At 45.0% G+C, this 12610-nt stretch overlaps 1 protein-coding gene and 1 pseudogene across 1 annotated transcript; one reads left to right on the forward strand and one right to left on the reverse strand.

The window, feature by feature from the left end:
* Window positions 1-243: 243 nt before the first annotated feature.
* Window positions 244-3062, forward strand: LOC146208696 (uncharacterized). The gene is made up of 3 exons (XM_084579180.1): window positions 244-492; window positions 1472-1545; window positions 1903-3062. The coding sequence occupies exons 1-3, from the start codon at window positions 244-246 to the stop codon at window positions 3029-3031; spliced, it is 1452 nt and encodes a 483-aa protein (XP_084435306.1). The 3' UTR covers window positions 3032-3062.
* A 1649-nt stretch (window positions 3063-4711) lies between these two features.
* Window positions 4712-7207, reverse strand: LOC146208697 (uncharacterized; annotated as a pseudogene).
* Window positions 7208-12610: the final 5403 nt, after the last annotated feature.

The following is a 12610-nucleotide window of genomic DNA, read 5'->3' on the forward strand; positions in this document are numbered from 1 at the left end:
TTGATTCCACCTCCACCAAGATGATATGGGGCAGAAGGCTAGCACAGGAAACCACAGCAGGGGATGGGTAAGTGTTCACAGCACAGCAGAGCAGAATTCGCAACTTTCACGACCTATAGGGGGCGCCACCGCAATTCCAATATGGCTGCGAAATGATGATCGGGTGCAAGGCGCGGCGTGGCGACAGCTAAGGTGGGAGAAGGAGTCGCTTTGTCTGCTGTGATAAGTGCGTCGTTTGCGGACATGGCTTTCCCATTTGTGAACTCGTTATCGTTAGGGTGTATAATAGCCCACATTGGGAGCGCAGAAACTAGACTGCGCTGCCTTGTTGAAGGTGAAGAGGTATTGAATGCCGGCCACGTTATCTGCTGCGGCATAAAAGCTTCTTCGGCCACTACTGTTACAGTCCAAGGACTCTGTGTACAGACATCACATCCACGCCAGAAGCCGCACGAACTCTGGTTTCAATTGTGCACACAGAACACAATACAGGTAAGCGTGTATTTTTTTTTTTTTTTTACTATAACTGTCGAGTGTAATGTGCTGGCTGCCGCCGTTATGTGATCGCCGCGAAAAGTTGCGCGCTCGGCAGCAGAATAGCAGATTATCCCGAATCACGAACGCCTCTAACTAATGCCACGTTTGGTGGTGGAGTGCCTTCTTTTCGCTCTATTATAACACATGCCAAAAGTCGAGCTAGCAGAAATGTTGGTTGTTATGCACAACCGCCGTCATTGCGACTGTCCTCGTGTGCGGTGTGAGCACTTGCTGCACTCGAGCAAAAGCATGCGTACTGTTTCCGAGAAGTCACCGGTTGATCCCGCCGGTTAATGTGCTACATTTTGCATTACTGCCTAATTAACATATTCTACATTCGTTTGCTGCTGTCTGCGTATTCAACGACTAAGCGCGAGATTGCCATTTCTGCTCAGACTGCGTTGGCCCATTTCAGGAGGGGCAAATGCGAAAACGCATATTTGCTGCGCGATACGAGTGCAGCCAGTCAGTGTTGATGCAATCCTAAGCCCTCTACTACGGCATTTTATAAGACTGAAAGATTCGGGACCAAAAAAAAAAAAAAAAAAGCGTACAGAAACTGGTACATTCTGATGTACAGAATGCGTGCATAAGAGCCAGCATGCAAGTCATTCGGTTGTGACTACTGAACGCATTGTCAGATCATTTTTATTTTGAAGAAATCTGCCTGGATTTATGTTGCTTGAATTCTGCTTGTAGAAATCCTGAGTGCATATCCTCTACTATGCATGCTTCTGTGAAAGTAATCATTCTCAGACTGGCCACAGTGAATTAAATGCAGAACATGGTGCAGCCAGCACTCATGATGTACTCAATTGAAAGAAAGAAGACACTTTATTTTGGCAAATGGGCATGTGCAGAGACAATGGTCTAAATTTCCTGAAAACCTCCTTCGAGTAATGTACCAATGGATGATCATGTTTGTTCTTTACAGGGTCACTGTACGTGCAAAGCAGGAAAGTCGACGAGATGCAAGCACATGATTGCTCTGCTGCTGTTTGTTCACAGGTAAAAGTACAAAACTCAGACTGTATGTTCATAGTGTAAAAGAACATGAAGTTATATTTAAACGTCTGTATGATGCTACACTGGAATAAAAATAATTTCAGTGACTGCAACATTCAAATTATGTCACTAATACAGTTCATTCCTCGAGTGCTCTGCTGTGCTTATATTATCTGCCATAGTTTTCATTCAGTCATAACTTTAAACTGAATATCTCAGTTTGTTAATGACAGCTTTTCTGAATACTACCAAATTCAGCTGGCACTTCAAGATATGTGGATTATCATATATCATGTCATGCTTCAGCATTCATGTGTCTTGTGAAAAGGTATATAACTTGGAAGTAATTTTTCTTCACAGGACTGGCATCCAAAACCTGGAAACGCTCACAGGAACCGATGTGACTCAAGCGTGGGGCAAGCTCAAGGAGACGCCTTTGTATGGGCCGAAAAAGATAAAAGACCTCTGCCATGTGCGCTCACAGCCTAGATTGCGCTTGGAGGAAGCTAAGCTTCAAGATATTAGAAAGAAGCTTATTGCTGCTGCACCAAATAGCACTCTTGCCCTCCACCAGAAAGGCCGAGGCAACGTATTGAAAGATACTACTAGTCAAGAACAACAAAGTTTTTCATGTGAAGACTCTGGCTTGGAGCCAATGCTCTTGATGGAGCACTTGGCTTCAATTAAGAATGCTGAGGAATATGAGCGTTTGCTCTTCCACGGTGTTGCTTTTAAAGATGTCACAAAACTAACCATTTACAAAGCCACCATGGATGACCTGCCAAACAATGAGGTTACATTTTACAAGAATTTTGTCACTGTGACCCTGAACGAAGCGCTTGATATTTACACAAGTACGGCAATGCAAGATAATTCAAAATGGATGAGGGAGAGAATGCTGCGCATCACAGGAAGCAAATGCCACTCATTGTACAGATTTGTTCCTAGCGAGGAACGTGACTGGCACCAAAAGATTGCAACACTGTTATGCTCTAACTTCAAAGGTAACGATGCAACACGTTATGGAAAGGCTTGCGAAAAGCCAGCACTTGAAGAATATGCTCTGAAATCTAGCGGTACTGTAGCTACCTTAGGTTTAGTTATAAACCCTGTGCTACCATGGTTGGGGTACAGCCCAGATGGGGTTGTTTTCGTTAATGGCAAGCCAGAGATTCTATTGGAAGTAAAAAGTCCAGTGCTTGGAAAGGCCAGCAAAGCTGTTGACCTCATCAAGGAAAAGAAGGTTCCGTACATCATCAGCGGGAAAGAAAACCACAGCCTACGGCCAACGCATGCCTACTATTCACAAGTTCAGCTTGGACTATTCCTTTTAGGACTTGAGGAGGCTCATTTTATTGTTTACAGTAAGATAGAGTCATTAGTCATTCCTGTCAAAAAGGATGCTACATTCATTGATGGACTCATCAGACGACTCCAGTACGTGTACTTTGCCCACTATTTGCCCCACCTTGCAAAGCGCAGAGAGTAAAGACTCAGTGGTGTCACGAGGGGGGTGATGACAATGCTAAACTAAAATGCCTTAAACCCTATTCCATACACTTCACTGAAGTTTGGAGCATACCACATTGCCGAACAAAGTATGGGTATCAGATGCTTTGATTTAGGATTCCCAAATTATTAAACAGTTTGCAGTTGTCTTTGGATTAACAGGTGCTTTAAAATGTATCACTATGTTATCTCTCAAGTTCAATTTCTCTTGTATTACTCCTATGTTTGATCAACCATGTGTGCATACAATATTAATGCGCCATTGTTCCTTGCTAATTTCTTCAACCATATTTCTAGATGCATTGTTGCGTCTGTGTATTTTCTCCATTTAAATAAATTTTGAGTGCTCATTGATCATGTTTCTGCTTTTCTACGATTTAGTTTGTTGCATAAGTATCTCCGAGTGCTTTTTCTTATATATATAGCGAATGTTTTTTGCAGTACCCATGAGATATGTAATTTGCTGTGTCAGTCGTCCCTCACTACTTTGCCACAACATATTTGCTGTCACAGCCGCTTCACCAGAGTGCATAGCCCAAGTCAAGCCTTTAATCTGGCTTTTTGGCTACTTATCCCTTTCAGCACTGTAATGTTTGAAAAATATTGAATAAATAAAATGAAAAGTTAACTGTGTAGAAGGCTTTCACCTATGCATGTGGCGTGTTAAAGGCTCTGCTTGGGATCCAACTACAGCGCGTGGTTTCATACTGGGCAATCAGCTGTCTTAAGGTGCTTGCTCAGTGAATTTCCTCTCAACCTACCCATGCTAGTGTTTCTGCATTTTTTGGAAATATGTTCTTTTGATATGATGTTTTGCTGAATTATCAGTCGTTGGGCACAATCGCTGCGTCTAAGATTCAATAAGAAAAGAAATGCCACTTCACTCACACTGCGTTGTTGGATGCAGAGCGACCTTGACTTCAAAGCAAATCATAAGGACAGACAAGGTAGAAAGGAAGTTGCGATCATGTGCTTCGAAGGCGAAGATGAGGGGGGGGGGGGGGCTATGCCTTCACATGGGGTGCGGATGACCCTAGCGACGCCACTGTATAGACCACATGTTTCAAAGAAAGCCATATTCCTTTTTCTGTTCTCTTCTTAATTGCACACCTTGCATTAAAACAGACATAACTAGGAATATTTAAGTACCCTAAGGACCTTCCCCATTACACATTTGATATGCGGGTGAGTGGATAATAATTTTCAAACAAAATAATATGCTTACATAAATGCATAAGGATCCATGGTACAACAATGCAATTAAATGAAAAGATGAAAAAAAGCAAACACATTATCAAACTGACACAATATTATACATGATGGGCATGGAGCTACAGTGCAGTAAAACATGTAGTTAGCCATAGGAATATACCACACATTACAAGCAGCAAGTTCAAACACACTACAATGCTGGGTTAGATTCAAGAAATGCTAGTATGTTGCTAGCAAGTATGTTGGGTGTACTGCTAAGCCTAGAGACTGTATTGGGTTGACTGCTCCCCACGTCTGGCTATGGCGGTGGCTTTTCGACTGAACGGACTGTATAAGCTTCATGTAAAAATGGACTTACACACGTGTAGCAAATGTGTATGTATTAGGATATCAACACTTTGTAGTGATTTGAAGTTAAGATTCACAGTGATATCTCTAAAAAATCAAGGATTACGCAGTCTGGAATCTCTTTTCTGCCAGTATTGGTGCAGACATATTAACAATACCAGTAATTACAATCATTGCTTCATCAGCAACAGCCAGCATCTCCCAAGGCATGGGACCTTTCAATACTCTAAAAAGCTTTAAGCGCTGTATGGCACGCTCAACATGAACTCTCGCCCTTGCTATCTACACTGTCTTGGCAGCATCTTCTGCAGAAAACTGAGCCTGGTTACGGAGAAAAGGTGGCTGAATGACGCCAATGCCCAATGCAGAACATTTGTCCTCAATATTGAATCCTTTATCTACCATTATGTCATCTTTAAATGGCTCTAGTTTTCCAAGAATATCGGCGTCTTTGACACAGGCTTTATCAGAGGCACGTCCCCCAAAAGCGTCGCCTACAAAGGAGATTAGGCCACCTGGAGACACACCTATCATTACTTTCAATGTGTTTTTGCCTTTGTAATGAGAGTATGTAAGGATTCGGCACGAGGCACAATGTGATTTTTCTATTTCCACCTCTGTGCAGTCTAGCACTATTCTTACATCTTTATAAGCAGCAAAACAATGCGGCTCATTCTCACTAATTTCTTTCTTGCTTGGCCATGGAATGGCCGCCTCAAGCACAGCAGCCATGGTGCGCAACGTCCCGTAGAAATACCTATGCACAGTGGCCTCCGAAGTACTTAACAAAATTGCAAGGCATTTAAAAGACAGGAAAGTCTTCAGCCGCACCAGAACGAGTATAACTCTCTCCAGCACACTTTTCTCAGTTTGCATAGTGTTCTTTAGCAACTTGTTCAGATATGGTGAGTAGAAGGTGAAAGCTTTCTACACCTGTAAACGCCCTTACAGCACTGTCTGTCAAAAAGAGATCAAGAAAACCTTTTTTCATTGGAACAGAACTGGTGTCTACTTGGACACCTGTGGAACGTAGCCCAGTAGAGTTTTGGTTGAGCTGCAGCAGTGCTTGAACAGCCACATTTTCCAGCCCTGCAAGTTCAGTACGTCTTGCATCCAGGCCGACGAGACTCTCAGCTGTATGCTGCACAGCTAAGAGATCCGCTGTTCCTGCTTGAACACTGTTTGTAGCCTCTGATGCATCCTGCATGAAAAGGGAAGTTAATCGTAAATGCTTGTTTCATGCATGCTGCACAGAACCAAATTTCCCTGAAAGTTTACACTACAGTAATAATAGTCCACACCAGATGCAAGTAACTTAATATGGCACAAACATCTGGCAGTACATGAGAGTCTGCCTAATCTAATTTTAACCTACATCTATGTCTCGCTTATGCAGGTTGTTTGCAGCTTGATTTGTTAAGCTGCTCACACAGTTCATCAACCAGTTAGCTATCACCTTCACTAACAGTCAGTAACAAGACAACTTATACTTACACATGCTGCACTGGTGTCTGTGCAATCCTGGGATGTTGCCACTGATGACATTGGCATGCAGCAAGAGCCACTTCCACTCGGTGGTTTGGTGCCAAGGCCTGCAAATTCATTCAGTTGAGCAACAACTTGTAACAAAAGGGAACTCACCGTTTTTTATCTAGCTAAACAAACGCACCTGGTAAGTAAAGAATGAGGCATTTTAGATTGAAGCAAAAGGTATACATTTCAGGCATAGGTTGGCACACAATGCAAGGGGCATCTCCTTGTAGAAGCACTCACTTTTTGCTGCAGCTCTCCCAGAGGCTCGTAGTGCTCGTTCATGCGATGCCTGTTTTGCCCCTTCATTGTCGCGGTCATGAGTCCGTACGGGCGGGCGTCTCGAAGGGATGGCAGTCTTCTTGAGACGCCTTTTGGAGGGAGTCCATGTGTCTGGTTATCAGAGATAAAGAAATGGCTAAACGCGCGCACTCTAATTACGCTAGCAGACCATGCACACTTTTGTTGGCATGAATATCGAGAGGCAAAAGCATGCTAGGATAACGCTCCCTAGGAGCAGAATGTCTGGGCCGTTTCGCATGTCTTTTTTTTTTTTTTTTAAGACATGCTCAAGTACAAAAACCGCGATGTATAATTTAAAACTCAGCAGAAATGCAGCCAATTAAAGCGCAGTTGCCCGTATCCAATTCTATTTCAGTGAAACAACCTGTCTGTCTTCTGCATACACAGCGCCTGCTTAGTGTTCATATTTGCTGGCAAATTTTAAAAACGAAGCAAAAATAAAAAGTACATTTAAACAAATCTTCAAACGCATGCAAGTGATACGCTGCAGCAAACACGCTATTAACGTTCGTACATTGTTACTCAGGTACGGTCTCCGTTTAGGAAGGCCGCAAACGTTGCAAAATGCATGCTTACCTATGGTGCCCCAGAAGAAATCTTCCGGCGCGAAATGTTGGCTGCAGACTGTCATGGCTTGCGTGACGGTTTTTCCAATCCGAAGCTTCGCTGCCCACGTTTTCTTCATGCGCACGTCCGAAGGAAACGCGTGGAGGCTTACGTCGCCCCTCACAGTGCGATTCGTGCACTGGGGCACCGAGCACATCCTATTGCTTTTGTATTTAAGTTTGCCCATTTTGGCACACTGCTGTCGGCAAGAATTCAAAGCATGCAGGCGTACACATGGGACGAAGAACGCGGGAATTGCACCACGCGATGAGCCCTTGCTGCACGAACGCCGCGTCTGCCAGCGATTTGATCATCGGTTTACCGTTTCGAGCGTTCACCGCGTGGCGGCGGCACCGTCTGTGAAAGTTGCGAATACAGCAAGTGTTCAGGCAAGTCCCAACGGTTTCTTCAGCTTCGTCATCTCTCACTCTATTTTCTATCGTCGTCCTCTTCGGTGCATATACATAACAATATATCGCACAGAACGCGGACGCCTTTGCATTTGGCATTTCTATAAAGATGAAACGGAAATGTACCCGTGTCTGCTGTTCCGAAAGACGCTGACAAAATTCCCCTCCGCCACGTATTGGAGTTGGAGTCAATATCGTATATGCCAAAGAACCATATTAAAATTAAGTGTCCCCCTCTGGTGACTACGAGTCGATGCGACCGCCGTCTTGTTGCGCGTCAAGGTTGCCTGTATAGGCGTGCTATATACCTTCTTCTAGAACCACTTTGTGGCCAGAGTGGTATTCTAAGTCGCACAATTTACGACAAGCAAGACATGACATTGTCGCTGGTTGCAAATATTTTATTATTTGCCAGCATAGAAAGACCGAGGGAAGAGGACAGTGTCGAGGATTGTTGAAGTCATCTGAGTTCTACAAAATGAGAAGATATAGGATGTCGACCCCACCCGCGGGGGTGGCGCAGTGGTTACGGCGCTCGACTACTGTTCCCAAGAACGCGGGATCGAATCCCGGCCTCGGCGGCCGCTTTTCGATGGAGGCGAAAAGCAAGGCGCCCGTGTGCTGTGCGATGTCAGTGCACGTTAAAGAACCCAAGGTGGTCGAAATTTCCGGAGTCCTCCACTACGGCGTCTCTCATAGCCTGAGTTGCTTTGGGACGTTAAACCCCACAAACCAACCAGGATGTCGACCCCACCGCGCTTGAATTGCTTGGTATAGACGAGAAGGACGTTCAAAGTTTCATCACTGCCAAGCGCAGACTGCTCTGAGTTCTAGGAGCGTCATGATCGCTGTTTCCTTGTACCTACTGATGGTGCCCTTGTCACACCATCTGATTACATCCGCACGCGGAAAACGGTACGCAATCAAGTCCTGTGATAAACTGAATGAGAGACTTGCCGAGACCTATCAAATGATTGAGCAAGTCTATGGGAAGTCTGCTTTGTCCTATTCTCATATCACCGCGAAACGCCATAGTTCCGGATGGCCAATCTCAGAGCCCCAAGACGGCAACGATGAGCCAGTGAAAATTAAACCAATGCAAATAGTCTTTTTTGACGCCAAGAGTGTAGTTGAGAACTAATTTGTACCCCTGGGACATAATATCAACGCTTTCTACTAGGTGGATGTGCTCGAGAAAGTGAGAAAAAGGGTCCTTAGTGCAGAAATGGAGATTTCCGGTACCTAGGAGTCACCACAAAACCGTTATCAGCCACACTCTCTGCGTGGAATTAAATTAAAACAATGCAAATGGCGTTTTTTGACTTCAAGGGCGTAGTTGACAACTCATTTGTACCCCAAGAACCGGCAATTAGCACTGTCTACCAGGTGGATGTGCTAGAGAGATTGAGAAAAAGGGTTCTTCGAGCGGAAAAGAAGATCGCCGATACCAGGGAGTCACCACGACAACGTTACCAGCCACACTCTCTCCGTGTACTGGAGTTTCTGGCCAAGCACAACTTGGCGACGATGCCCTGGTGCCTCTGTTGTCCTGACCTGGCTCTACCAGACATCTTCCTGTTTCCAAGGATCAAGAGCGCCCTGAAAAGAGTCTGTTTTAGGACACCAAAGGAATCCAAACAGCCGTGACAAAAGCTCTAAACGAGGCTCCGGTCGACGCCTTCCAGGAAGCGTGCAGTCGATGGCAGAGTCGCTGGTAAAAATATGTAGATGGCAAAGAACACTACTTAAAAAAATTTTAAACGTTGGTAACGTATCTTGCATGATTTCTCTTCTACCGGTAAAATTTCATCACTTTCCGTACACCCTTTGTACTTTAGTCCAGAAAGTGCTCTCTCAAACTGACTTATGTTGATCGCAGAGCACATAGCAAGCTCTATTGTAGGTTTTGAATACAGTTCTGCGCACAACAACTGCTCCTCGCCTCTAAATTTTAAAACCTCGAGTCTGTTTATCCTGACGGGCAACGCTTCAAATGCGTAGATCAGCCTCTGTACTTCATCAGTTTTGAGAAACCTGCAGCTGTCTCTGAGTCTCTGTGGGCAGTATTCTTCTCTTTCCATAGGAAACGCTTCACGCTCATTCTTCACGTGTAAGCACTACGGTGATATTCTGCTGCCGACTGCAGCGGTACATCAGCACTGCTGGCGATCCTACGACGCCGCTTCCATGTGGCGGCGACCAAATGCGGTCTAGCTCGGCACCTTTCCTCGCTGGTCCACGTAAAGTCCGATCGAGGGCCTGAGACAGTAGTTCACTGGTTGCACTATTGCTTTTCTCTTCTGTTTTATTGTGTAAGCAATACTACGCGAGGTTTCAGGTCGTCACGTTCTGCCTTTGCAAAGATCAAGAGGCATCTCTTTGCTAAGACTGTGTATTATTGCGTGTATTATTGTGTATTATTGCGAGGTTTCAGGCATTCGCGTAAACCCGGCCGGTAGCCAAGTTTGCCCTTTAGAGCGACCGCAGATGGGGCCCCTCTTCAAGCTTTCGGGTAAACCCGGTCGGTAGCCACGCCGTAGCCGCAAATGGCAGGGGCTGCCAACTTGGGTCTTTCGTTTCACATGGAATGGTTATGCTAGAATCAGCCTGCCAGGACCCTGGCATTCACGTTATCCATTAAGGTACATTCATACGGCTTGGCTAAAGCGAGGCTTTATATGTGGGCTGGGGAATAAGAAGAAGAACGAAAGAAAACCTACGTTAGCTTTGCTTACGCAACCTACCGGGTATAACTAAAGCTAAACCCCAGTTACTTTTTTAGAGCCGCAGGCTCCTTCGTTCCGTTTGACCTCGTCCCTCTCCCTGCTTTTCAAAGTTTTGTTCAGACCTCCCTCGTCACTACGCAACACATAGGTCAGGTTACTAATTAGTTTACAAGAAGGACCCAAATGTGCAAACCCAACATAAGACGGTTGTGATTACTGATCTCGAGCCGGGCATCCTGAAGAGTGAAGTTGAATGGGCCTTAGCCAGCCTTGCTAAGAACAAAGCTAGCGGAATTGATGGCGTTCCAGCTGAGTTGCTTCAAAACCTCAACCATGACGACGCTGTTAACGCCATGTATACATTATTTCAGCAAATTTGGACAACCCTGCAGTGGCCACAGGATTGGAGGAGGTCAGTTTACATCCCTATTCCAAAGAAATGCAGTGCCAAAGATTGTTCCAACTACCGCACGATCGCGCTTATTTCGCATGCTAGCAAGGTGATGTTGAAAATCCTCCAAGGTAGGCTGCAGCAGTGTGTGGATCGGGAGCTTCCGGACGTGCAAGCTGCGTTTCGCAAGGGCAGAGGAACGAGAGATCAAATTGCCAACCTTCGCTGGATTATGGAAAAAGCAAGAGAGTTCCAGAAACCCATCTACTTCTGCTTTATTGATTGTGCGAAAGCGTTTGACTGCGTAGATCACAGCAGATTGTGGCAAGCTCTCCAAGAGATGGGAGTTCTAATTCACCTCATCCGTCTCCTCAGGAACCTGTATGAAGGGCAAGAGGCCACTGTCAGAACTGGGCATGGTCTTACTGATTGGTTTCCGATCGAGAAAGGAGTGAGGCAAGGCTGAATACTGTCGCCCTGCCTATTTAACCTATATGCAGAGTGCATCATGACGAAGGCCGGTCTGGACGAGTCTTCAGCTGGAGTGAAGACTGCTGGAAAACGTATCAAGAACCTTAGATATGCGGATGATACCACTTTAATGCCAGAAAGTGAAGTGGAACTCAAGAGACTTCTGATGCGCGTACAAGAAGAGAGTGAGAAGTTTGGCTTACACTGAACATTAAAAAGACAAAGATCATGGCGTCTTGCCCTATCATGTCCTGGAGCATCAATGGACAAGAAGTGGAAGCTGTGACAGATTTTCTGTTCTTGGGCTCCAAGATTACCTCAGAAGGAGACTGCAGCCATGAAATTAGGAGACGCCTGCGTTTGGGAAAGAGAGGAATGGTTAGCCTTGACCGCCTAGTAAAGAGCAGAGACATTAGTCCGCCAACCAAGATCAGTATAACTCGTGCTATGGTCTTTCCAGTTGTGATGTATGGATGCGAGAGTTGGACTGTGAAAAAGGCTGAGCGGCGAAGAATTGACGCGTTTAAATTGTGGTGCTGGCGAAGACTCTTTAGAGTTCCTTGGACTGCCAGAAGATCAAATCAGTCAATATTGTCGACCATAAACCCTGACTGCTCATTGGAGGGTCAAATTCTAAAGGTAAAGCTCAGCTACTTTGGTCATCTGATGAGAAGAGAGAAGTCGCTGGAGAAAGATTTTATGTTGGGAAAGGTTGAGGGTCGCAGGAGAATGGGTAGGCAGCGAACGCGGTGGTTAGATGGCATCCTCGAGGCACTGCAGATGAAGTTATGTGATGTAAGGAAGATAGTGAGAGACCGGAAAGCGTGGCGTGACATGGTCCATAGGGTCACGAAAAGTCTGACACGACTGAACGACTGAACTAAAAACTGACCCATTAGTTACGTTTTCTCTCACTAGTGCACTTCTAGCTTTCAAAAACACTTTCTAAAATATCTTAGGTATTCGCATCAGTGAGGATGGATACAGCAATGAAACGCATTCTTTTTTCTACACCGTGGTTGTATGGGCCGAAATGACAGCACACCAAATAGAGCTCGTGAATAATTACCCCTACCAGTAATTCAGCTGACTTTCTTGTTTCACCCAGACTGCACATTCGAACATCAGAGCTTCAGTTCTAGCATAGTTTAGATGCTAAGGGAAATAAACATGCAGTCATAGGTAGGGACCAAAGGAAGAGAAGACAAAAGGGAAATCGACTTATGGATTGATCTTGTTGCTAAATTACTTAAAGTGCAACTCAAGGACTGACAGCTGCACAAGGCGGCATTCCCCGAATCAGAGTCGGCCTATAATTTAGAAGTCTCGGTCAACCAAATTGCATCTGCTAACGTTGCATTGCATACGGCTACTGTGCACGCCACGTCACTCATTGCGACGTCGTCGAACGATAGGAAAATAAAATGATTTCCTTGACATTTTTTTAAAGATTTCTCATTACTTTATTGAGTTGTACACAACTGCATACTTATTTACCTAAATATATAACTCAACTTAGCTATTTCACTGCTGAGGAAGGCTCTTGAATGTGGCAACTTACT

The sequence above is a fragment of the Amblyomma maculatum genome, chromosome 1 (genome assembly GCF_055883805.1).
Source record: "Amblyomma maculatum isolate TAMU_Amacu chromosome 1, ASM5588380v1, whole genome shotgun sequence".
Classification (NCBI taxonomy): domain Eukaryota; kingdom Metazoa; phylum Arthropoda; class Arachnida; order Ixodida; family Ixodidae; genus Amblyomma; species Amblyomma maculatum.